Source organism: Mytilus californianus, unplaced genomic scaffold, assembly GCF_021869535.1.
Source record: "Mytilus californianus isolate M0D057914Y unplaced genomic scaffold, xbMytCali1.0.p SCAF_8, whole genome shotgun sequence".
Lineage (NCBI taxonomy): Eukaryota > Metazoa > Mollusca > Bivalvia > Mytilida > Mytilidae > Mytilus > Mytilus californianus.
Window position 1 is genome coordinate 87,954,439 of NW_026262734.1, and position 26,333 is coordinate 87,980,771.

General features: G+C 34.2%; 1 protein-coding gene across 4 annotated transcripts in view; it reads left to right on the top strand.

The window, feature by feature from the left end:
• Positions 1-3,397: 3,397 nt before the first annotated feature.
• Positions 3,398-26,333, top strand: part of LOC127711210 (von Willebrand factor D and EGF domain-containing protein-like) — a 41,904-nt gene continuing 18,968 nt past the window's right edge. For all 4 annotated transcript variants that reach the window (XM_052217178.1, XM_052217177.1, XM_052217176.1 and 1 more), the window contains exons 1-11: positions 3,398-3,488; positions 10,759-10,974; positions 12,970-13,131; positions 14,166-14,228; positions 14,861-15,123; positions 15,733-15,819; positions 16,555-16,929; positions 18,526-18,605; positions 20,422-20,485; positions 21,597-21,785; positions 25,469-25,662. In XM_052217178.1, coding sequence (XP_052073138.1) covers positions 3,449-3,488; positions 10,759-10,974; positions 12,970-13,131; positions 14,166-14,228; positions 14,861-15,123; positions 15,733-15,819; positions 16,555-16,929; positions 18,526-18,605; positions 20,422-20,485; positions 21,597-21,785; positions 25,469-25,662 — 1,733 coding nt within the window. In that variant the 5' untranslated portion in view covers positions 3,398-3,448. The remainder of the gene's footprint in view (positions 3,489-10,758; positions 10,975-12,969; positions 13,132-14,165; positions 14,229-14,860; positions 15,124-15,732; positions 15,820-16,554; positions 16,930-18,525; positions 18,606-20,421; positions 20,486-21,596; positions 21,786-25,468; positions 25,663-26,333) is intronic.

A 26,333-nucleotide genomic window follows, 5' to 3' on the forward strand; every position in this document is an offset into this window, starting at 1 on the left:
GTGCGTGCCATAGAGTCTGCTGAAAAATTTCTCCTTGGGCGGTAGCTGCGTTTCCTCCAGCTTGGCGGGCCCATCCATATAATCGTAGGGATATACCCCCTTCCTAAGCATCAGTTCGGAGCGGTCGCCAAAGCACTTCTGCGTCGCGTTGAATTTGTCATTTGTAAGATTCCCTGCCAAGGCTTCGAGAGAGCTGAGCATGAATCGCATTGAGTCCCCCCTCTTCTTGGAGAAGCTGATGTACTTCTCGTCGGTGTTGGGGATGCAGGTGATCTTCCCTTCCCCGAATCCTAATTCCTTCCAGAAAAGGTGGGCGTCGTACCCACTCAGGTTGTGGAAGACGATGGGCACGTATTTGGGGAGCTGGAAGTCAACATTGCACTGGTTGTGTGCGGCGTGGCGATACCTACCCGTGAGGTGATCGTGATCCCGTACCTTATCCTCACCCAATGCGCCACCGCAAATGTGGCAGAGTGTGCTCGCCGCGAAGCTCTCCTTATCTTCGTCCGTCATCGTCATGGGTTTGTTGTATCGATAGATTTTGTCGATCTCCCCAACTTCCTTCTCCATGCACTCCATGAATTTCTTGGCCGCATCCTCCCAACAGTAGACGACCGATTCCTTGTAGTCGCCTTGGGCATACTTCACGCGGTAGCAGAAACCCTATGGTCGATGTAGCTGGTATGCCTTCGTGTAGGCTCGCGATGGGTCGGGTTGGCAGGTATCCATCTTTCCCGTGAAGCACTCGAAATCCGCGTAGATGGTGAATGGAACCCTCATCTGACGCTTGTGATGTTGGAAGCTGATGAGGGATCCTTCTTCCGGCATCTCGATTCTGACTGCCTCCTCCTGTCCGCAGTACTCCATATGCTCGTCGAGGACGTCCTGCCTGGAAAAGTGGCACAGGCACCTGCGGCAGAAGTATACCGACTCTTTGTGACCTGTCACTTGAGACGTCAAGAGTCGCGATAGGCTCTTGATCCAGCAGTAATGCTGCTTGCTATCGCTGGTTAGGAAAAGGAGATCTACGTGCTGCGCGCCGGTGTTCTTGGATATCCTTAGGGGATATATCTGGAGGTCCTCTTCCCCATCCTCATCTTTCTTCAGACCGTCGTAGCCAAAGACGTTGGTGTTGAGGTCTGCATTCCGCCTCTTGAATTTATCGATCGCCTTGAGGGACACTGGGAAGTCGATATCGTCAAATTTCAGCTCACCCTCCCATTTCTTGTACTGGTTCAGGCGATAAGCATGATTCCCATCCACCTCATCATGATGCAGGGCCGCCAACACTGCCCACTGGAAGCAACGATCATCCTCATTTCTCACGTTGACGATTGCCTTCTTTTTGGCAAGTGCTGATGGGGTTGGTATGTAGGAGCTGCCCCTAAGTGGCTTGAATTCGTTCAAGTGGATCTCTAGCCGCTTGATGTGGGCGAAGGTCCATCCACTACCCTCGCGCATATACCTTGACATGCTTTCCTTGATCTTCCCTACCATGACCGCAATCTCGAAGTCGAGGTCTGCTGATTCGGTGATGACTGTCTGGGCTGATCTGAAGTAAGGGATGACGTAGGTGTTCCCCCCTGTCGCGGGATTCGTTTTGACCAGCTCCTCTTTCAGCACTAGCTGTACCTTCAAGCCCTTCTTTCGAGTGAGGGCATCTTCGATCGTCCTGGAGATGGTGCTGCGACTTACCTGAAAAAACGTTTCCAAATCATGCTGCTGGAGCGGTTCGATTCTGACTGTGCCGAAGACTCCTTTCAATGCATCGCGCCGGTCGACTACCCTGATCTCCTCTTCCACGGGAGCATTTTCGATATCCTTCTTCACCAGGTCGGTTAGGGCGGCTCTTCCTAGTCGGGAATATTTAGTGATTCCGCGTCTTTTGGCGATGACCTTCAGCTCCTTCTTTGTGAAGACCTCTTCGCGGGCAAATTTCCGGTTAGTTTTCTCCTCGATGAGTTTGACTAACTTCTCCTTCTATATCCTGCTGACCCCCCACAGACCCCCAACCTTAGCTATTCGGCGAAGTTCCTTGATGGTCTCCTTGACCTTGATCTTACCTCCAATGGGAATGTTCTCATCATCATCGTCCTGTTGGCGCGGCTGCTTGCTATGCCTCCAGCAGAGCCCATCCTTTCCCGGCTTACTCTTGCAAAATTGCCCCTTCTTCCTCTTCAGGGGAACACCGCAGGTCGAGGGTACTTCACCCTGAGCATGCTCAAAGGGCTGATACACCTCTTCCATACCACAGGTTTGGCACATGCGGGTCCTATCATCCACAGGTACCATCATGTGGTTGCTGCAGTGCTGCTGAGGGGTTGGGGTTGGGGTTGGGGCGCTATCCTCCAAATCTTCCTCATTCTCCAAGAAGAAATCTGCGTACTGATCCATGATATTCTTACCCGATGCCATCCTTTTATTTATTTTAATTTGGGCCACCGTTCCCTCTAAGGTGTCCTCCTGTCCCATCCTAGGACTCCTCAGCTCCTCCATCTTCTGTATGAATGCCATGCTTGTATTTACCCTATACTCAACTGGGAGGTGGTCCGTTGCATTCCGGAGTTGGGGTTGGGGATCCTTTGCAGGTTTTGCCCTTGAAATTGGGGGGTGGTGTAGAATCCCCCTTTTCACACTACTAAAAAAAATCACCGAAATCAAGAATAAGAGAAAAAAAGAACCCCGAAAAAGAAAAAGAAAAAAATTGCATGGCGTCATAAACCTACGTCGTTAGCGTTGTCTTAGGATATCTATATTTAGAAAAACAGACGCTCTTCCATATCTTATATTAACCTCTCGTGATTTTTTTCCACGGTGAATATAATGTTTAATCATGGAGTATATCTTATGCTCTTAGCCAATGAGAAAACAGATAATTTATATTCATATAATAAAACGTTTTATCGATTCCGGAAGACTTCCTAATTATGTAACTTCAATTACATTATTTTGTAATACCATAAGTGGCACTTGCTTTGCTGCATCAACATCAAGTACTTGTTAGTACTTTACATATTATAAGAAGTTTTGTATTAATATATACTACGTAAATTTTATAGGCTGCGTTTAAAAATACCTTTGGAAGGTTATTTTCTTATTGTATATAACCTCACAAAGTTGTACTTTAAACGATGCATGTACATACGTTTAAATATCAATTAGTAAAAATGAAAATACTTTAGGCATTTGAGTTATTGACTGTTAATATAACGACTTGTATTTCTATTAAACATTAGCAAGTCCATTATCGACAATATCAATTCGTAAAATAATATCGTAAGAATGATTGCAAAAACATCCTTGTAGTGTACTTTGATTTTTAATCGGTTGAGGAAATTGTAATGGTATTTCTTAACTCATTGTAAATTACAAAATGCAATCAGATATCAAACAGATATACATCGAAAACGCGCAAAAACAAGTAATTTACGAACTGAATAACTGAAACATGTGGATCTATGTTTTCATAGGATTTTTTTTCATAAAAGGTAAGATCAAAGGGTTTTACATAAAATTACACGTACATCTAGGTATTTTTATTTTCGTACTGCTACTCAATAAATCGCAATTTAAAAAAAGTCCTAATTTCGATTACTGCCACTGGGTCTATACCGCTTCTAGTGGACTTTTAGTTCAAAGGGTACATCATTGATCATTTTTAATTTGGATAAACTTGTTAGGTCATTTTATCTTATTTTTTTTGGTGGGGTGGGGTGTTAAAGCCACTTACATTGTTACGTTTTTACATTTCCTTGACTTGCCACATATTTGATCTTTTTGTCTTTTAGCTTTCAAAAAAAATAGAATATACAAACCTTTTGAGATATTTTTATTGTGTTCAGTGACATAAATGAATTTAATCTATCAATCAATTTGTAAATACCATTTTGAACAACAACAAAAACATCGAAACACTATAAATTTTTAAATGGTTTTATTAAAAAAAAAAGCATACTAGTATTTCCTTTTTCCAATGTTCAATTTATACAGATTTTATCAATAGTTGTAAGAACAGGCTCATGTTATGAAGAGTGTTTAATAGACGTGTTACGAATGGGTATATACTCGACGCTGAGGTTGACCAATTAGACTTTAAATGTGGGGACTGTGTCAAAACATTGATTATCGATTACAACAGGTAAAATTCAATTTGCGTGATGTTAACCAGGTATTTACACACTTCATTCGTTCATTTGAAATTATATTAATTTAGAATGATTATTTTCTGATATCATTGCTTATGTTTATAGGACGGGAAAGGTGTAATTGTGTGCGGGGGAGGGGGTTGGTCGTTATTCAAGTATGCACTTCTAGATTTGAAAAAAAATATCACATAAAAAGCCAGTTCGATTTTTAAAAAATTAATTACTGTTCTTCGAGCATAATTACCAATCTGACACTCAACTACTAAACCTCGTCCTGAAAAATGCATGAAATATGTGTCACTGGACGAACAACAAACAACAACCAATCGATCTCTACTAAACCCGTACAAAGCTCCACAGTCTGGTCTGGTTGATTTGCGTTTGAAAGTTTTGAAGCGGCTAATAGCGTGTTCAACATATATCCGAAATCCCGAACCATAATCGCAAGTTCACTTTTTACATTATATTCTTTCTGCTCTTGGTCTAAAAGTAGCTCTAAGTTTACGACGCATATAGAGGGTACCGAGCGGAGAACGACATGCGGTACATATTTTTATAGTCTAAAATGACAAAATCCTTGGGGAAATCTAATTCCATAACTGTTAAATTGAAGGTAGTAATTAAACTGTTGAGTATCATCCTGTTTTCCTAAGAAACTACTGTGTGTGAATTTTATAAAAAAAATGTACATGATGTATATATATATATTGTCCACAGAAAAACATGCGTATGTAAGGAGCTTCTGGCCTTTGTTAATCTTGTATGTTTTTTTAATTTTAGTTCATTTATATGTTTCGGAGTTTAGTGTGACGTCCATTTTCACTGAACTAGTACACATTTTTGTTTAGGGGCCAGCTGAAGCTCGCCTCCGGGTCCGGGATTTTCCCGCTGTGTTGAAGACCCATTATTGGCCTTGAGCTGTATTATGCACTTTGGTCGGGTTGTTGTCTCTTTGACACATTCCCCATTTCCTTTTTCCATTTTATTATTTTTAATATGTATGCAATGCCGGTATCTGGAATAAAATTGTACCCGAGGCTCCGTGTGTGGTCTGTAAATAGCATGACAATTGCTGTCAATTGCCCCCGTAACGCTGTGGGCATTTTATCCCACCAGCCACGTAGTTGTCTCATTTTTTCTATGGTCGACTAAGAAGTATTTAGTGTATAGATTTCACAAAGATTTTGGTATCTAAGCATGTATTTGTGCACTTGAATCATGAACAGAAATCTCAAATAAAAATATGCTGAAATACGTATTTAGAATGTCAAACAGGTGAAAAACGAGTGACATTTGACATAAAACCCTTACAAGAGGAATTGCAATTTCAGTTTAAAGTTTTTTTCCTAAGACTTAGTTAAGAAACAACATGCCTTAGACTTTTCGGACTGGTTGAAAGGCTGGTTAAACGTGTAATACTATTTCAGACCCCAAAACTACAATTCGAAATGTTTTAAAACTGTGAATAAATATTATAGGATGTCTTTTTCTAAAGATTCTCATTTCGTTGGGTCGAACCAGTAACATTTTACATGAGAATAATGTAAGGGAAATTAAGCTTTTCCTGAGTAGGCATTCTGTATGTGCCTGTCCCAAGTCAGGCGCCTGTAATTCAATGGTTGTCGTTTGTTGCTGTATATCATATTTGTTTTTCGTTCATTATTTTGAACATAAATCAGGCCGTCAGTTTTCTCGTTTGAATAGTTTAACATTTGTCATTTCGGGGCCTTTTATAGCTGACTACGCGGTATTAGTTTTGCTCATTGTTGAATGCCGTACGGCGACCAATAGGTATTAATTTATGTGTCATTTTGGTCTCTTTTGGAGAGTTGTCTCATTGGCAATCATACCACATCTTCTTATTTTTATATAAACAGATAATTACAAAATCATTCACAAGGTCTAATAAGGGCAAGCGAGGCTATAGAGGTGTCATGTTGGTCATACTCCGAAAAAAGGCAAACTATATCCAAAACGAATTCATAAAAGTAGTTTCACATTTTGTATGTATATAAATACCGCGGCTTGTACAATGTTTTGAAGCTCCTAGGTTAGTTTATTACTCAAAACGGGTACCCTCTTCTCCCTCTTTCCTGCACGTTCACGCGCCCGCCAGCTGGACTTTCGTCATATCATAGAATAATCGGTTCTGCATTGTTTGCAACACGTCCGTCCTAAAGTTCTGACCTCGGGTAAACAACTCTTTAAGTTAAATGGTCCGTCGCTGCTAATATTGATTTTATCTATACGTGTTGCGGGGTGAAAAGGGGGGGGGATTGTTTCTCTCATCTATTACTTCTTTTTCTTGGCTTTCCTTCCCTCTTTTCTTTTGGATTTTACATCGTTTTTGCAATACTCGCCTCCAAAAGGAAGAAATATTATGGAATTCATCATTTTTATTCCTTAAGGAATTATTGTTATGGACTTTTTGTTCCATTATGAAAATTTAAAATGGAATGTCCATGATAAAGAGAACAAAGGGACGTCTGTTATAAGGAACAAAACATACGTGGACATCAGTACTATGCAGTATAAACACAAGATTCAATTGGTACACAGGTAATTTAAATCTTTAAATCACTTTTGTGTTTTGATACGATACCCGCATTTAAAGTCTAATTTGTCAACATCAGCGTCGAGTATATACCATTTCGTAACACGTCAAATAAACAGGTAGATTGCAAGACATCTTACAATGAGTAAATTTTAGATTTACCTTTTTTTAAGTTATTATAAATCAATGATTTTGACTTGATGAATTATGGATATGAGACAATATCTGAAAAAGTATAATTTCCATGTTCCATCTTTCACCAGCATATATATTTTTATTCAGGCATCTTTTTGAAAATTTTTAAGTTTCAGTATAAATTATAGTATATTATGCACAAACAATTGCCAATTAAACACTCTTTCTTATATTTCTTCTAATAAAATATTATAATTTAAATGTTCAAACCCCCCAACCCCCCAAAAAAAAAATCATGTTGTCCGGTGTTGCTTTCTGACAACTAAATCATTCAAAGAATATCCAAATTAAGTAAACAGGCTTCCGATTTTCACAAATATGATAGATTATATAGAAAACTTGTCCCTTAATGGTGTGATTTTGTTATAACTAAAGCATGTGATAAAATTTTGCATTTTTAAGGGTCTTTTAAATTTTGTCCCAAGGTTTTTTCACCTGTGGAAACGTTTGAAAGACCAAGATTTTATTTCTTGTAATGCAATGAGAACAGCATCATTTCCTGATGGTGAATGGCAGCCAGTTTGAAAAATCCGAACTCCCCAAAGATCAGAATTTAGAGAAAAATAATTTTGTTGTTCTCTTCTGTTACAGCCTTTTTGTGTACCTTCTGAGAATATTTCATTGTCAGCACTATAGGGGTAAATTAAGTAAAAAATCTCCCATTGACTTTACTGCTAATCTATGTCTTGAATTAAATTTATACCTGATTTACCTTTAGAAATTGGAAGCTTTCATATATCATTCATGAAAGTACAAATGTAGCCCTATCTTTTGCAACAATAAAAACATGGGTCATGCGGCATTTTTGGGCATTCACATGGCCTTGTTTACAAACACTGTAGATTCGCACTTAATTCCTTTACTGACCCCCATTACTTTTCAACCCTGTAGTAAAAAAATTAAGTATATTCAGCATTCGTTTTTTTATTTGTTTTAACTCTAGTTTTGGTCCATCTATCAAAAAATATTTATTACAAACATTATCTACTAATCAGAAGAGCACAGGACTTCAGTTTTGTACAGAAAGCTCTCCCCCAAAAGGGCGGTCCCTGGTGACGTATATTTATTTACTGAATTTACCCCTATAAGGGACTTTTTAACTTCTTTTCCTAATTTTTTTGCATTAATCATGTAATGTATCCAATTTTCAAGTTCCAGTTTCAATACAACATTCATAAAGGCTGAACTTGTAAAGATAGCGGAAAATTTATACTACAGCCCATACTGCGGCCAATGTATATTTGGTATATAAAGTTGCACTTTGACTGTTTTTAAAAGAATAGTGTAAAATACTATGCTTAATAAATATGAATTGTTTTCTGTGTTTGCTTTGACCAGTATTGCATGTACATCTAAGAACTAAAGTCTTGATGTACTCTTAGTTAAATTTTGCCTTATATGGAAGTTTTTAATTAAATACCTTGAAAAATACCTCTAAAAGATTTTTCAACGGCTTTTTAGGCAGTTTCATACCATAAAAAACAACAATTATGTTTCATTTTACTAAATCTGTGTTTTAATTACTTGCAAAGTTCACAAAATGTCATTGACAACCACTCTGCAGAAATTCCTGTTACCCCAACATCAGGATGGTTTCTTCGCCAAAACTAGACGGCCAAAACTAAAGTAGAAAAAAGTGCCAAATATGAAAAAAATAAGATTGGTTATGACCAAACTTGGCATTTGGAACATAAAAGTAACAATTTAGAATATTCAAAAACAATTATTTAACATAGCAGTCCAATTACAAACATTTCAACACTAGTTTTATAGATGAAGGGTATGTAATCATGACAAGTTGTCTAGTATTTTTTTTTTACTTACAAGAAACGCAATGAATTATGTAAACATAAATGAAAATCTTCATACGGTCAGATTATTCGAGTGTTAAAATACTTGAAAAGTGCTTCCTTACAACTTGATCTACAACTTAACATGGGGAACACAGCTAAAAAAAAAAACAACACTATGTCAAAGGGAGGTAATTCTGATTTTCAATATGGTTTTACACATTATTAGGAGAAATATGTGCAAAATGTGATGTAAAATGGGGAGAATATTTATGCCTTTCATTAGTATCATAACTCTCAAGTGTAATTTCTATTGTTTCTTTCAATCTGAACACAAAACTGATTTTTCACCATATGCCCATGCTTCCTACCACAGTACACTCAGTGCATTCTTGATTACCGCAGTTAAACATAGACATTTGAATAAAAAACAACTTTAACTGGTTCCAAAAGGCTCCCATTGGATTAATATTTACAGGAAATGAGTTTTGTGATTATTGTGTGGCCTTGAACAAGTACAGTGACAGAGTGCATATTTTCCTATAGGGGTAAATTCGGTAAAAAATCTCCCATTGACTTTAATGCCAATCTATGTCTTGAATTAAATTTATACCCGATTTACCTTTAGAAATTGGAAGCTTTCATATATTATTCATGAAAGTACAAATGTAGCCCTATCTTTTGCAACAATAAAAACTTAGGGTCATGCGGCATTTTTGGGCATTCACATGGCCTTGTTTACAAACACTGTAGATTCGCACTTAATTCCTTTACTGACCCCCATTACTTTTTAACCCTGTAGTAAAAAAATTAAGTATATTCAGCATTAATTTTTTTATTTTTTTAACTCTAGTTTTGGTCCATCTATCAAAAAATATTTATTACAAACATTATCTACTAATCAGAAGAGCACAGGACTTCAGTTTTGTACAGAAAGCTCTCCCCCAAATGGGCGGTCCCTGGTGACGTGTATTTATTTACTGAATTTACCCCTATAACAGTAAATGTGTTTTTATAGTATCTTATTAGTTGATATGTAGATGGAAGTAAACTTCTACACAATTCGAATAAAAGGACAAAAAGTCCTGTGTAATTCCTTTCTGTTACATTCTGTCATGTTACCTGATAAAAAGTAACAGCATAACCATTATCAGTAACAGGAATGATGTTAAAGACAATTTCACAGATGAATCACAAAGTTAATCTACTATATGTCAAACATTTCATTTAATATAAGTTATGATCATCATATTGAATAAATCTCAACATAATATACAGTATATTGAATGAAAAGACAGGTTTTTGACTTTCGATAACAGCAGAGAACATTGTGCAATTCTAGTATAGCAGATGGTAACAGAAAGGAATTTATTTTAGAATTTTTCATTACCTAGGCAGATTTTTTCATCTTGCAAATACAGTTTCAAAAGATAAATGACGTTGTTTGCTGTTATCTTCCAATTGTGAACAATCTGAAATGATGTATTTTTCTTAAACTATGAAATAAAGCAATTGTTTTGAAAAAAAATTCCTCCCTGTTACCAACTCTGTCCTGTTACTTGTCCTGTTACTCAAGATTCTTTCATGTTACCGACATATCGGACTATATTTTAGTATATTTCTTAACCTTTTGTATTGCAAATGCTAAAATAAATAATTGGCATTTGACGAACTATTGCAGGATATACTAGTAAACCACAAATAGTATCTTAAACTTATTCCTTATTCCCATTAGAAACTTTTTAAAATTGATTCACTTTGGTAACAGGAAAGAACTGGAATTTTTTGTACCATTTTTAAAATTAACAAAGTTACCACATTTAACAATTGTTTGAATTACAGACAACAGTTCCTAGATCCTCAGTGTGTGTTCTTCGATTTGTGCTATTAAAATACCGGTTCTAAAGACATTTTTTTGTTGGTTTTTCCTATTGCCAAAAATTAGACTTTTTCAGACTTTTTCAGATATTGTCTCATATACAGGGTTTAATATATTTCCACAAAATTTTAAAAGTGAACATTAATCATTATTATAAATTTGATTGATAAACTAAGTGCTTAATTGATTAAATAGGTCTTCTTTGCCAAGATCCATGCAATCCAGGAAACAATCGCCTTCTTGACGAGCCAACTCGTTCCGTAAATTATGCTCTTGGTCCAAATGATCCTGATTTATGCGATCGTAGACTACTAAGAGAGGAATGGTACAGGATTCCGGAAAATGGAAACATTGCTACGGAATGTCCAGCCATATTAAGATGCGGATCATTGTATCCAGTGTGGTTAAACGGTATGTAGTTTTAGTTCATAACCTCATTGATTTTTAGAGATATATGAGGCAAGGTGAGCAGGTCATTTAGCGCTATAAATTTAATATCACTCTCGAACATTTGTCGAAACTATAGTATCAAGATAGTACATACATACATACATCTAATAGTATGTACTTAATTGAACAATATATATATAGAACTTACCTGTACGAGCTACAATTATAGAAAGAAAACTAGACTCTATTATTTTTGCTATTCAGTACGAAATATCGATACATTTTGTTTTTATTTTTTAACAATTAGTTTGTATATTTTTCGCCTGTGTTTCACACTTTTATATGATCAATAAAACATGCATTGAACTCATCAAGTGGTTAACATTGAACCATATGGCAAAATTTGGGATAATTTGCTAATTTGCATAGCGGCCATTTTGCCTTATCATGTTGGCAGCCATTGCAATAGGATTATATAAGCCCCTTAAATAAAAATGCCAATATGCCAATACCTATCTCGAATGAACAATTTGTTCGCATATAGGTGAATTGTACATGTTTTTAGGCTTCTGTCCGTGTACAAATGGACATTGTCTACTCTGAAATCTTTCGGCCTTTTTAGTTTAAAAATCGGAAGCGAAGTCATAGTATAATTGCTATATAAGTTCATATAAAATGACGGAAAATCGTAAAATAGCAAGATTCAAAACAGAAATACATATGCAAGAAGATATTGTTCATGATTTGTTCGCATATAGGGAAACACCTTGTAGGTTGAATTTTAAAGTTAAATAACATTTAACTTACCTGCTTTCTTAAGTTTTCGGCCAAATTCTTTTAAAAAAATGATGATTTCAACCTTCCCATTTCGTAAAAAGTCAAATTTTAAGCATTTTCCCTTAGAATTACACAGCATTTTTTGTAAATATCCGCCAAAGGAAGTTTTTAAAGATACATTAGTTTAAGATACATGACGGAAAAGGACGTGATTATCCGCAAATCTAAAATAAATTATATTTTCAATCTTAAGCTAAGGGAGGTAATTTGATCAAAAGGGACAAAGTCACGTGGTGCAAATCATTTGAATAAAGTACATTTGATTTTGCCATATGCTGAAAGTACTTTTTATGTTACAATTTTTGTTTTCAAAAATAACTACAGTCAAACATTAATTACACTTTCCCGATTATTTCTATACGGCAACATATGTGTATTCAATTAACAGTTCGATATGTTTATTCGTCTCCAAGACCAGGGCCACCCATATATCAAATCTGCTTCTCTCTAATCATATTTCTCTATTTATACAAATGCTTAACTTCATGCCTGGAATTGAATAACATAATATTCATGATATTATTAGATATTCAACTGCGAGGCGAGACCAAGTTATATATTTCTTACCTAATTTATCAAACTTGGCTTCTTGAAGAGGTTTTCACGTCGGCAAGCCATTGTTTTAATATACTGGTTTCCAAACGATTGTTCGGCTTTTTTTTAATTATGTTTACTGCAATTATAATGCAACGACTTTGGAATTTCCTAAATGGCCACAATTGCAATGGAAACAGCAAAATGTAAAAAAATAACAACAATGTGAATAGGCATGTGTACATGTGGTTTTTGACTTAGAAATTTTACAAAATGACTGCCGTTACCATGTTCATTATTGGAACGTGGCGCGTATTCGTTATTGCTAACAATAACAAATCTGGTTGTCTTTTGTTCGTATAACAAATGTCAGAATAAAAATAAAAATCCAAACTTATATTATTAATGAGACTTTTAAACAATGCAAATTGTCATGTGTACATGCGCTTTTTGACTTTTGAATTTTCAAAATGACTGTCGTTAACCTGGCAATTTTGGAAAAAGGGTGCCATCCGTTATTGCTAGCAATTACAAAGTCTAGTTGTCTTTATTTGCGTATAAAATATGTGCATTTATAAAATAGTTCCTAACAACAACAAAGAAATAGTTCTAATACAGCAGCGCGATGATCACATCTTTTAACAGGATCTCTTCCAGAGCAAGGACAAAGGATAACTTTAAACGCATGCCAGAGAGGGTTTCTATCATGTTGTGAAAGCACTTTCCAAGTTGAAGCACAAAACTGCAATGATTTTAACGTGTTCTACTTGAAAGCAATTCCAGCATGCCCAGGTCGCTATTGTACAGGTAATTTAATCCAACGCAATCATAGGTTTGAACGTTGTTTTCAGTTTAGACTTGTTTATATTTTTTCGTTTGGGCTTGTATTATATTTGCCCTCGGGTTTATATGATCCGTTCATCATATTTCGACTCTTTCAAAATTCAAGAGTCTACCATAAATTGAGGTACATGATATGGCCTTTCAAATACCGTTTCGATTCCTAACATCACTGAAGAGACATTTATTGTCGAAATACGGATATTGTGTACAAACTTATGCAACTCATGTTTTCAGTATAGCATCTGTTCTGCAAGTTTATTGTTTTTTGTTTGGTAATACATTAATGATAAGATCCATTCTGCTACATCTAGTGGTCTGTTTATTTGGCAATCACCAAATGGCAGTCAGCCGGGTTAAAGAACATCAGTTGTTCGACTTACTAGTCGAATGCGTTTTGTTAAAATATACTTTTTTTCACTTTTTTGGTCTTTTGGAAAATTTTGTTTGTGCTGTATTTAGACCCCCTACCGAGAAATTTGTTTTGTATGCACACGTATATAAGTTTCAGTTTTTATCCAACGCAATCATCGGTTTGAACATTGTTTTCAATTTAGACTTGTATATATATATTATAAATAATTGAGACAAGCCAGGTGCATTGACAACACTGCATTTTCAAAGCAACTATAATGCATACAGAGGGATTTAAGTCCCGCTATGAGGACAGCTCTAGTTAAAAATGTGCGATTAAAACGTTTTTCAAATTATTTCAAAATTGAGAAATTTATCTCCCTAATGCAAAGTTATGATTCACTGCCCGGCGTTTACTATTCCTTTTGTTTTATTATTGTATAAGTTCTTCCTTTTTTAAGATAAGTTTTGGGGTTTTAAATATTTTGGGCCCGAACATCACTTAAGACATATTGATTGTCAAATTGCTCATCTGGTGCAGTTAAATTGATACCGTTAATATTATGCTATTCGACTAAAGAACTTTCAATATCCTTCTGTCATTATTCCCCTTTTTATTAAAAAAGGATGTTTTTCTTTATATACAGTTGGACCACCAGCTCCATGTCAACCAGGGACTTCATCAGAAACTGGATTTGAGCCATGTCAGCGTAAGTTGTATACATTTGTCACAGTTTCATCATTGGTGTGAACAGTTTTACGTTTTCAGACTATCTACTTATGTTCAGTCATTTCAATATCATGGTTAATTAGTATTCAGAAATGTTCAGACAATGATTCATTTTGAAATTTTTTATTTTGAAATAATTAAATAATGTTATTAAATAATCTAACAATTTTTGTTTGCTACAAGGCATTTAAATTCTTACAACCCCCAAATGAAAGGAACACGATGCATGCCGTCATACAGTATTTACATATCATCTGCCACTTTTCAGTTGCCTGCGTTGAAGTAAATGTTTGTTGGTTGAAGTTGATTAGGTTTAAAATTGTTTTTGCTTATTGTTTTGTTCAAACATCAATTTTTTTTTTTAATCGTTTGAATTTTTCTATTTTTAAATTTTGTCAACTTGGATTATTGGGACTGAACTACACATCAAATCAGCAGGAACAAAAACGTTTGTATCAATGTTGTACTTATCCCCCCCCCCCCCCAAAAAAAAAACCGCAATATATTCAGCCATTGATTAAACACATTATACATTGATACATTAGCCCTATTGTCTAATTTATAGCGGATATTTGCTAGGTCATGCAGCTGGTTTTTTTTTTCTCTTTGCAGGTCTCAGTATAACTTTCAGCGTTTTACCACGAGTCAAAGCATTTATACCTACATTCAATTATACCTCTGAACTTAGAAGTTTGGCTTTTCAATGTCAAGTCGCGATGCCTTCAGAATACCAACAATATTTCTTCGACATTTCCTGGTTTATTAACACCAAAGAAGTCTCCTATAAGCGAAACATTCCATACAGCAAGCTACACACTGACGGTGTTCTTCATCGAAAAGACTGGAAGACACACCATAATGTACTCGGATTTTGGGTTAGCTGATGAGTATTTCTTAGATTCTTAATCGTATTGTAAATAAAAATGACAACACGTCATTTGTAGCGCGATGGAGAGAGCGAAAATTAATCCAATTCTTAACAAATATGATTTACCAATTAACCTGGTTTGGATTTTTTTATATGGCAATGAAAATATTCGAATTATATCCCTGTTAAAATAAACGATACTTTTGCCGATGCGAGTCTAACATTCAACTTTTTAAAAATAATTATAAACATTTTACACCACATGTTTTTATCCTTTCCTCCTCTCAAACCGTTTGTACTATAGCATTTTTATTGCAGAATTATAGCGCAATATTTACGTCGTCAAAAGAAACGATCAGTGTTGTTCCGATGTGGGATATTTGTTATGTTGTGTGCAAAGCTTACTGTTTCCTTCTACATGCTCTATATTTATATTTTCTTTCTTTCTTAATTAGTATAGAAGAGGCAAAAGATCTTTTTTGTGGATTTAATGATATTGATAAATCGGCAAACTACTGTAGTTTCGAAATTATTCTGAGGAAATAACAATATTCAAACTAGTCCTTTTGTTTTTAGTTCAATCAACACTATACATAATGTTTTAATTACCAAACAGGTGACATGTAGTATGAGAGCTCGACAAAGTTCTGACGGTGTACCTACAGCATACAACACCAGCAAAGAATTTTTCGCAGGAGTCAAGGTAACAAATTGGCTATCTTATTTTGTTGATATTTGAAACAAATCATAGTTTCAATCAAAAGTCTTTTGAATACAATATAACTCGGGTTCTTATCAACAAATTTCGACTGCTCATTTGAATTCAATTGATACGCTACACGTCAGCATTTTCACACTTAAAGATCTTCCTTATGAACAGAGTTAACCCGACGAGTTGAAGATAACTGCAATCAACACGATATAGATTTTTAGTCAACATAACTGATTGGCAGACTCCTTCGCTGTTTGTGTTTCCAATCATTAGCGACATCTTTTTGCATTGCTACATCTTTAAATACCAGAAAAGGTTGTTTGATTTGTGACCTATGGTTTCCTATTCCTTATTTAAAGTTCTGAGTCTGTGTCGATTCGCAAGGCAGTTTAAACATCTAACGTAGAGAATCCGTACCCTATTGACGAACTTTTTTTCAATTTAAAGGGATTCCCTTCGTCTTTGTTTTGTAAACTTGTGATTACATTCTTCATCAATTTGGCTTTATGGACATCGGTCAACGACTGTTGCATCTTATTTACGAAACCTATATAATATTCAGAACTTTAGATCTTAAAAATGCATAAAGTATACAATTAAATTTTAATGTGATTTACTTTTATCTCCTCCGATTTCTGGAGTACATTAACCTTCATAGATATGTGTTGAGAGTTCATAATTTATTTATTTTATATTAATCTTATTTTTACATTGCTTGTGGTGTAGATAGAGAAAACATCTTTTGTTGTAAAAAGCGGAGAGGAAGTCAAAATCAAAATAAAATCTACTGTACCAGTAGCCTGTGCAGAATATCCTGGTTTTACGAGATGTACGATAGATATTGAACTTTTTAGTCTACAAGACCAAATCAAAAGCAGACCAGCTAATTGTAACGACAGTTTATCAAATAAAATAATTGAAAACTCCAAGAGTTCATGTGGCCTTGCGTTTGATGGAACAAAATGGCAAGAATACCAGACTTTCACTCTACGCACACTCGGTGATCAAGCAGTGCGATCAAGCTATACTTGTACAGCAAAACTCATCGCTAAGTCAAATATAGATTCCTTATGGAAAAATTACCAACTTCCGGAAGTTTCTGTAAGTGTTTTTTGAGAAGAAAGATACTTCAGAAAAATAGTATTTTATTCGTCGAGAAGCAGTAATGTGTTATAATTCACAAGACGAATACCTCTTGTTTTATAAAATTTAAATCTTCTTTCCCCCGTATATCTTAAACCGAAACTCTTGAGAAGACAACAAAAGCCTTTGATTAGAAACAATTATTGAAGTTCTTACCACCTTTACATTCAAGTTTACTCAAAACACAATGAAGTTTTATTAAGATAAAACATGTACGATACGGAAAACTGTTTAGAAAATAATGGAAGAAAAAAATGATATTCGTTGTTAGAGAATTACATATATAACACTGAATTTGAAAACTTAAAAAAAGTTTAAAGATGAATTAGACATAGGGTTGCGTAAATAAACTGAAACGGTAGGAGCTTTTTTACCATTTGATGGATTTTTGATCTGGTTCAAAACTAATTTATAATAACTTTTTTTATTATATCCTTGTTCAAGGCAATATGTGAGCAAGCCTAATGGAAATGCCACTATGGTATTTCATATTCAATCAGAAACCGATGAATGATGAATTGAAACAGTACATTATATAATTGGCAATGACCAACCGGTGATACATATGTATTCTTTTTATTCCATAACCTTTCTTTTCAATTTTTAAAGGAATTGCCTTAACCAATAAAATATTAAAATATAGAAATCAGATTGATTTTTTACTTTCACAATATCATAAGACATCTGCATGAAACATTTTGAGATAAGGACTCATGGTCTCTACATTGGATAGTTTATCACATTACACACATCAACTTATGTATTTATTATGAGAAAATTCATTAGTACCACAAAAGGTCGAAAAGCAACGAAAATGAAGATTGAACTAGTGTCGACATGTGCAAACAACGATTCAAATAATATTTTGTCGATATCAGTAATTACAGAATTTGCTTTGTGCAATAGCAATAGAAAAATGATAAAAACAACTGTTATCTGTCTGTTCCCAAAACAAACCTGACAACAAAAAACATAATGACTCTTTTATTCAATATTATAAATTTATCACATATGTCAACTGGCTAGTCTTACGACTATTAACAAGTGTGTTGTAAAAACCATTGTTTGTCTGTTGCTCTAAATGGTTAAGCCACGGATTGTTAGCAGATCTTATACGTTAATTGGTGTTTTGTTTGCGCCTTGGGTAACTCTCGTCTTTTTTGACAAATGCAAACAAGAACACATAAGGCATCGTCAGTATTTAACGAACAACTTTCGAAAACATTGTCAATGGCTTTAAATGAAATTAACATTTGATACTTTTCGTGCGACAAAAATGTTTTTTTCTGGGTTCTTGTTGAATGATGCTGTAACAGGGGAGTTATGAACGTAAAATGTTATTTTTCGCGACGTCTTAAATTTATCTTTTACTTGTTTGAACATTTATTATTCCAAATGTAAGCATACAAGAACAAGATTAACATTAACAACAGAAGAAGCCTGATTTCTTAATAATTTAAGATGTTTAAAAAGTGTAATTTCTTGTAATAAAACCTTTGCATTCAGTATAGTTCTAGAGTATAATCTGTAAATTTACTGCTATTTTATTTCAAGATTCATGTATTAAACGAAAACAGACCATATGGAATGTGTTATTCAAGGAATGATCCACATCTGCGTACAATTGATGGCAAGCAAGTATTTTAAGCCAATATAATAAACATGAATGCAATGCATGCCTGTTTGAAGCGGTTTCATCTTTTCAATTTCATCAGGATCATAGTTATTTGATCGGAATACACTTAGTTGTAGTTTTGATAAAAGTTACCCCTTTTATACTTGAAAATGTTGTGAATGAAAACATTAAACTGGGTGTCAGAGAACAAAATGAGAAGCATAGTAGGATAATATAAGAACTAGGATATTGGATATATTAAATATTAGGCACCAAAACTTTATTAATTACTAATCGTTCGCTTGCTTAAAATTGTTGCGCCTGCCAAATATTTTTCAAAGGATAGAGTCCGAAGAACTAACAATTAATTTCGTGTGGCCTAAGCAAATAAGTTTGAATATTAATTTTGAGACATTATTAGAAATTGAAAGTTAACAAGTGTTTGTTGAATATTGTATCGAAAGACAATATAGACATACATGTATTATATTTTATCTGATAGACAATATCTAAAAAAAAATTGATAATGACTTTTATTAAAAGTCAACTTCTTCAATGTGTAGTCTGAACCTACTTTAAGTCATCCTTTATTCAATAGTCTTTTCCCGTTACACTACCTTGTTTCTTATGACAAAAAATGTGTTTTTTGTTTTTTTGTTGTTGTCAAAATAACTATATTAAAAGTTCAGATAAACCTATATAGTTTTGCATGTTTTAACATACTCATCTTTCTGTCATACATAGTATATATACCATGCTTGACTGATCAAGATCGGAAGTACATATAAATACTTCTTAAAAACAAAGTATCTAGTGTATTGCATAGGATATTGCATATAGCGTTTTAAAGTTAAACAGGTCAGGTGCTTGACCAATAGAGCATTTATAAATATGTCAATGCATTGTGTGTATACAGGTACACAATACCTTTTAATCGTCTTGCATTAGTCCGCCATGTGCATGTAGTTTGCTTCACTTTTATACAGGTCAATAATAAATGAATAAGGCCAGTTATTTTACTGTCATCACATAATCATAAAAAAGTTGCTATAGTTTCACAATACATGTAATATGCGATTTGCATCAATCACAATCAGCTAACAATAACCGTTTAGAAGTTTCTGATAGTTCTATGACTTGCACGATGATACCATTGGCTTCACGGGTTGGTGTCAAGTACATATGACGGTCTTTTTAAATTTAGAATAAATCACTATTTACTACCCATTAATTATAAAGGGTTAAGTTGTATTTAACACACCCGTAGGCTCATTTAGTTCACTAGTGTACCCTAATAACGTCTGGAAATTAAAAGGGCTAGTATCTAAATTCCCCTGTATTATGTGTATAGTGTTTTCAAGGCATAATGTAGTATCTTTGCCACCTTTAAATTTGGCTAGGGTGTTGTTTTTCCTTTTTTTTTAAATCTAGATTAATGATAGCCTCTTTGTATTTTAAGAAATTTGAATATTAAACGCAACCCTACACTGTATGTTTAGAAAGTATATAATAGGATTGACAGATTGCAAGTTAACAATTTGTACGATTCTTGATAACTGTAAACCAAATTATTTTCGCGAGCTATTTAACATGAATTATTCTCGTGATTTTAGAAAATTACTATAATAAAAATAGTTGCGAATACTTATGTTTCGTTATTACACTATATGAAGTAAATTAGAAAATCAAGAAATTAAATAGGCACGAAGTGGACTAGAAAGGGTAAACGCGAAAAAAAGTATACGCGAAAATAACTGGGTTTACAGTTACTGTATTTTAATACAACATCAAATGTGTAATATTTTCTTAGATATGTTTTATTTTTATTTCTATAGATATTTTTCAACCCATGACACAGGAGAATTCGTCTTGTTTCGACATAAGACAAAACCCATTGAGGTACGTAATTAAAAAAAACAAGAAAAGAACAGACATGGTGTATAACTTATTAAAAATACTCTCTTTGTTCGCACATATTTTTGAGATAATGCTTATTTCATGGACTTCCTTATCTTCTTACTTTTCTTTTGTTTTTATTGTTATTAAGGTACTTGTGGTACTTGTACATTCTGTCATTATTGTTTATGATATTCTCGTATTATTGTGTGCTATTGTAAAACTTGTTTGTAGCTTGTCTTTCATTTTTGCTATGTGCTTTGTCTATATGCCTTTTTCTGTTTCTTTGTTACATATACGAAGTGGCTCTGTACTAAAACATCCCGTCATTGTGTTATTGTACTAGGGTAAATTTGTATATTCTTGTCTTTAATTTTTACTAATATGCTTGGTCTGTGTGCCGTTTTGTGCTTCTTTGTTACATATTTGTTTGTTTGTTTTAGTGATTAAGATTATAACACAATGTTGACTGCTGTATTTTTGACATTTTTACCTATAATGTCTGTTTGTTTTGTTCACGTGTCGTTGTCAATTTGATGTGATTGTCATACAAGTTAGAGGTTTAGCTCGCTATAAAACCAGGTTCAATCCACCATTTTCTACATAAGAAAATGCCAGTACCAAGTCAGGAATATGACAGTACAATTGTTATCCATTCGTTTGACAAATGTTTGATGTGTTTTGATTTTGCCATTTGATTAAGGACTTTCCGTTTTGAATTTTCCTCGGAGTTTAGTTTTTTTGTGATTTTACATTTTTACACATTTAAAAGACAGACCAAGTGTTATAAAATGAAGTAACGGCATATAAGTGCATATTAAATGTTTGTTATGTTTCGCTTTTTATTCTTCTTGAAAAAATGATTTTATTATCATTCTTGTGGGTTGTTTTTTTAATTCAAATGACCTGATTTGTTTCATTCACATTATTAAAAATACATTGCAAGGGTACAGGAAATCGCAGCAACCGTTAACAACCGACTGTTTCGAAAAATCATACAAAGTAATAAAGTGAACTGTTCTACATTATCGCTTTAGTAATTTGAAATAAATATTTAAAAAATACTTTTCAATTTGACCATTTATTAACATGTAAATGTTTTACGAACTTGCAGATACACACTATTCAAAGGCGGGATGATCGACGAAAATGGGCTTCAAACTGTGCCGTTATATTTCGAGCTTCAACAGATATGTTTGTTATATACGGTTGCAATAGTCCAACCAGATGGATTGCAAGAAGACTCAACTGTGATAGTGCACATCAGTATCTGGAAGTTTTAGAAAAAGGACAACATTTTGAGGTATAAATCTTTGTGACCGGTTCGAATAATATGTAAGAAGGCAATGACTGATGTAATCAACTCTTAAATGATTGACAGAATGGATTGACAGAAAAGCCAACCAGTTCGTGTGGGCATGTTTTGAGTTCTGTTTTGAACCTCATTTGATTTGGCCTATGTTCCACCCTTTACCATGTTCACGGTGTGTTTTATGGTTTACACTTTAGGGCTTTAAATGTTTTTTTTGCAGTCAGTTATGTAGTATTTCATGACATGGGAAACATATATGGATGTAATCAGTCTGCCATGGTAATCAACGACTTGAATAGCAGTAGAGGTTGCGATCGTAAAACATGTACTAGTATCACAAATGAAGTTGGTAATCATTTGTTTTCATTTGTCATTGTCAGAATAGTCATGAATGGTCATATATAATTCCCGTCTGCCTGTGCCGTTGTTTGAAGGACACCATGCAATATTTTTCTCGGAATGATTTGCATTGATCAATCGCGGTGATATTAAAATACGACATTTTCTACGGATTCAAATGTGGGTATGGATACACGAATTGTTTCACGAAGAAAACAAAATAATAAAAAAAGCATTTAATGGTTTAAAATTTCGCATTTATAAAATTAACAGTTGGACTTCAATATATTCCGTTATGACTTATAACCTTATGTACATATTTGTTTCGAAAAACTAAGGTTTTTATACCCCAGGAATAGATTACCTTAGTTGCATTTAATCATTTTTTAAGGAATTTTGGGTAATCAATTCTCTTAAATTTGAACTTTGTTTCGCCTTTTTAACTTTTTTTGTTCGAGCGTCACTTTTGTTTTAGTTTTCTGTAGATGAAACATTCTATTCTGCCGTACAACATTTAAGTCCTAATATCTATTACAAGTTTTTTTTACCATTGGGTCGAATGAACAACTGGTGGAGATTTTCTCACCGAGGGTATCACCAGCTAAGTTGTCAGCACTTCTGTGTTGACACAAACTATTGTGAGTTTTTGAAATATTCAGGCTTTTCTGCTTTAGGAATAGATACATGTGTATATGACCTTGGCTAGATTCGGCTTGAGTTAAGGAATGTTTGGTCATCATTGCTTTTCAACTTGTTTCATTGATTAGCTTTTTTTAACTTTCTCATTCGAGCGTCACTGATGGGTCCTGTGTAGACAAACGCGCCTTGAGTACCACATTTCAATTCTAGTTTCTACGATGATTTTTTTACAACTACTAGTTCGATACTACTGCTGGTGTAGCTGTCACAAGCAAAGTAGTCAGCACTTCTGTATTGACATAAATTATATTTTGTGTCTTGTGTACTATTTTTTGACTGTTTGTCTTTTTCTTTTTAACCACGACGTTGTCAGTTTATTTTCGAGTTTGACTGTCCCTCTGGTATCTTTCGCCCCTATTTTATAATTGATATGGGCATATATATATAAATTTACTGTTTACAAAACTTTAAATATTTCGAAATACTTAAGCTTTTCTACTCCAGTAAATTATTTTGTAAGCCACATTTTGCAATTTTTGGATATCACTGCTCTTTGTTCTTTGTTTTTGCCATTTTACTTTTTTAGCTCACCAGGACCAAAGGGCCAAGTGAGCTTTTCTCGTCACTTGGCGTCCCTCGTCCGTCGTCCGTCGACCGTCGTCGTTGGCGTCGTCGTCGTCGTCCGTCGTCGTCGTCGTCGTCCGTTAATTTTTACAAAAATCTTCTCCTCTGAAACAACTAAGCCAAATTAAACCAAACTTGACCTAAATCATTCTTAGGGTATTTAGTTTAAAAAATATATCCGATGACCCCGCCCATCAACCAAGATGGCAGCCATGGCTAAAAATAGAAGATGGGGGTAAAAATGCAGTTTTTGGCTTAAATCTCTGAAACTAAAGCATATAGAGCAAATCTGGCATGGGGTAAAAATGTTAATCAGGTTAACATCTATCTGTCTGGAAATCTTCAGACGCATCAGACAACCCATTGTTGGGTTGCTGATCATGAATTGGTAATTTATGGGATATTTTGCTGTTTTTGGTTATTATCTTGAATATTATAATAAGTAGAGGTAAACTCTAAACAGCAAAATTGTTCAGTAAAGTAAGATCTACAAATGAGTCAACATGACCAAACTTGTCAATTGATCCCTCAAAGAGTTATTGCCCTTAAAAGTCAATTTTTCACAATTTTTCATAAATTTTTGTAAATTTTTACAAAAATCTTTTCCTCTAAACTACTATGCCAAAGTCAATATAGATAGAGATAATTGTAAATAGCAAGAATGTTCAGTAAATTAAGATCTACAAACAAGTCATCACCACAAAAAAACAGAATTTTGTCATGAATTCTATTCTTGTCTGTAATGTGTGTCCTTTGTTTAATATGCACATAGACCAAGGTGAGCGACACAGGCTCTTGAGATCCTCTAGTTTATTTAAGCGTCACTTAATGACGGGCCTTTTTCACCAAGTCAGCAATATTATAGTTGTTTTCCATTCGTGTGATATGTTTGAGCTGTTTGTTTTGCCATTTGATAATGGATTTTCCGTTTTAAATATTGTTTGGAGTCTGTTTTTTTAACTTTACCTTTTGAAAGCGAAACACGCGTCTGGCGTACGAAATGACAATCCTGGTAAATATGATGAGTACATTACACAAGAAACGTATTTGCAAACTAAATAATCATGATCGGCATATAATAATCATTTGTATTCGAATCAAAACAAGTGGACGGTCAAATGAGATTGAAGGTTGTTATGAATAAATTCAAATCCATATCATCAGAAATTTTTGTCATATCCACAGTACGGCTGAAGCTAAATCAGGGGGTAGAAAATCCAAAATGCTTTGGATAATTCAACATTGATTAAAAGTATATATATATTTGTAAATTTGAATTTCTCTATGTTGTTTTGCTTACTGAGCTTGTGATTCTTTTTGGTAAGAAACATCCACAAGCAGTGGCATCTACCTAATGATGGTAAAACTTAATTTAAGATGTTGACCTATGTTTTGTTTTGTTTGAAAGAAGGAAACCTGGGTAAATCCAAAAGTCATCAAATCCATAAAATTGACAAAAATCATGGAAAAAAGAACAACAAGACAACAGAACAAACATAATTGACAACATATATTCCATTAAGAAATCTAAATACTTGACAGCATGAACTTTATCAAAAGCCTACGATTAACACATGTGTTGTTGAAAGGTAATACATTCCTGCTCCAGTGTACTACTCAATTGTGTTACTATGCAGTTAACAATTCGGTAAAAGTTGCTTTCGGAAATCACAATTAAGGTGATGAGAGCGAAACTTTGGTTATGACAAGAGGGACAAGTTTGTAGTTAGATGTGCAGTATACTCCATATGCATGTCGTTGATGTTTGCATCAATAAGTCTGTGCATTTTGTTAAAAGAGTAAGAATGTCGAAATAGAGCAGTTCAAGTGAATTGATTGATTGATTGATTAATTGGTGTTCAATGCCACTTTAAACACTATTAAAATTCAAATTGAATGTCGTATTTTTTTTTAATAAAACATAATGTTGTCTAGAGAAAAAAATTAACTATGACAAGTTAAATAGTGCAAACATCTTTGGTTTTTATGTATGATTCAATTAAAATTAACAAAAAAATGTCAACAAGGAAATGGTTCAACAATATTACGAATTATATGATTATGATTTAAAGGTGGTTATGCCAACTGGAACACGTATAACTGTACTTGTCAACAAATACTGGTTAAATGTTTACATCACTGTTTCTGCATTGGACTGGGAAGAAACCGAAGGACTATGTGGATTGTACAATGGCCGAAGTACCGATGACTTCACCAACAAGAACGGGAATATTGTTGCCCAAGCAGAATTCATGAGCAGCTGGAAGTAAGTAAGCGTTAATTTATATCAACAGAGGCACGAAATTATTCATGAAATACTAGTAACATGAGCAACACGACGGGTGCCACATGTTGAGCAGGATCTGCTTACCCTTCCGGAGCACCTGAGATCACCCCCAGTTTTTGGTTGGATTCGTGTAGCTTAGTTATTAGTTTTCTATGCTGTGTCTTATGTACTATTATTTGTCTGTTTTTTTTTTTCATTTTTTGTCATGGTGTTGTCGGTTTATTTTAGATATATGAGTTCTAATGCCCTACTGGTATCTATCGCCTCTTTGTCGTATTTAAAGAAAAATTAAAAGGCTTATTGTCACATCAAGAAATGAAATGTATGTCTACTTAACACAGGACAAAAATGTCAAAATAGTTTTAAACATGTTATAAATTGCATGCGTACGAAGCGATTTTCTGTATTTACCTTCACAGAAATACTCGAACCGAATATATCAAAGCCAAAGATGTATAAGGACCGAGAATGTTAAAGATATAAAAACCAAAACGTAGTTAACAAAACAAATTAAAAAATCCATCTTAGGCCAAGTTTTCCTTAGATGGATTTGCCTGGGTGTTGAAGTTAACAAATTTTAAAACGTTTATTTTGAGAAAGATACTTTTAATAGTTTCTTTTAACAATCTGATTGACTTACATTTCCTGTT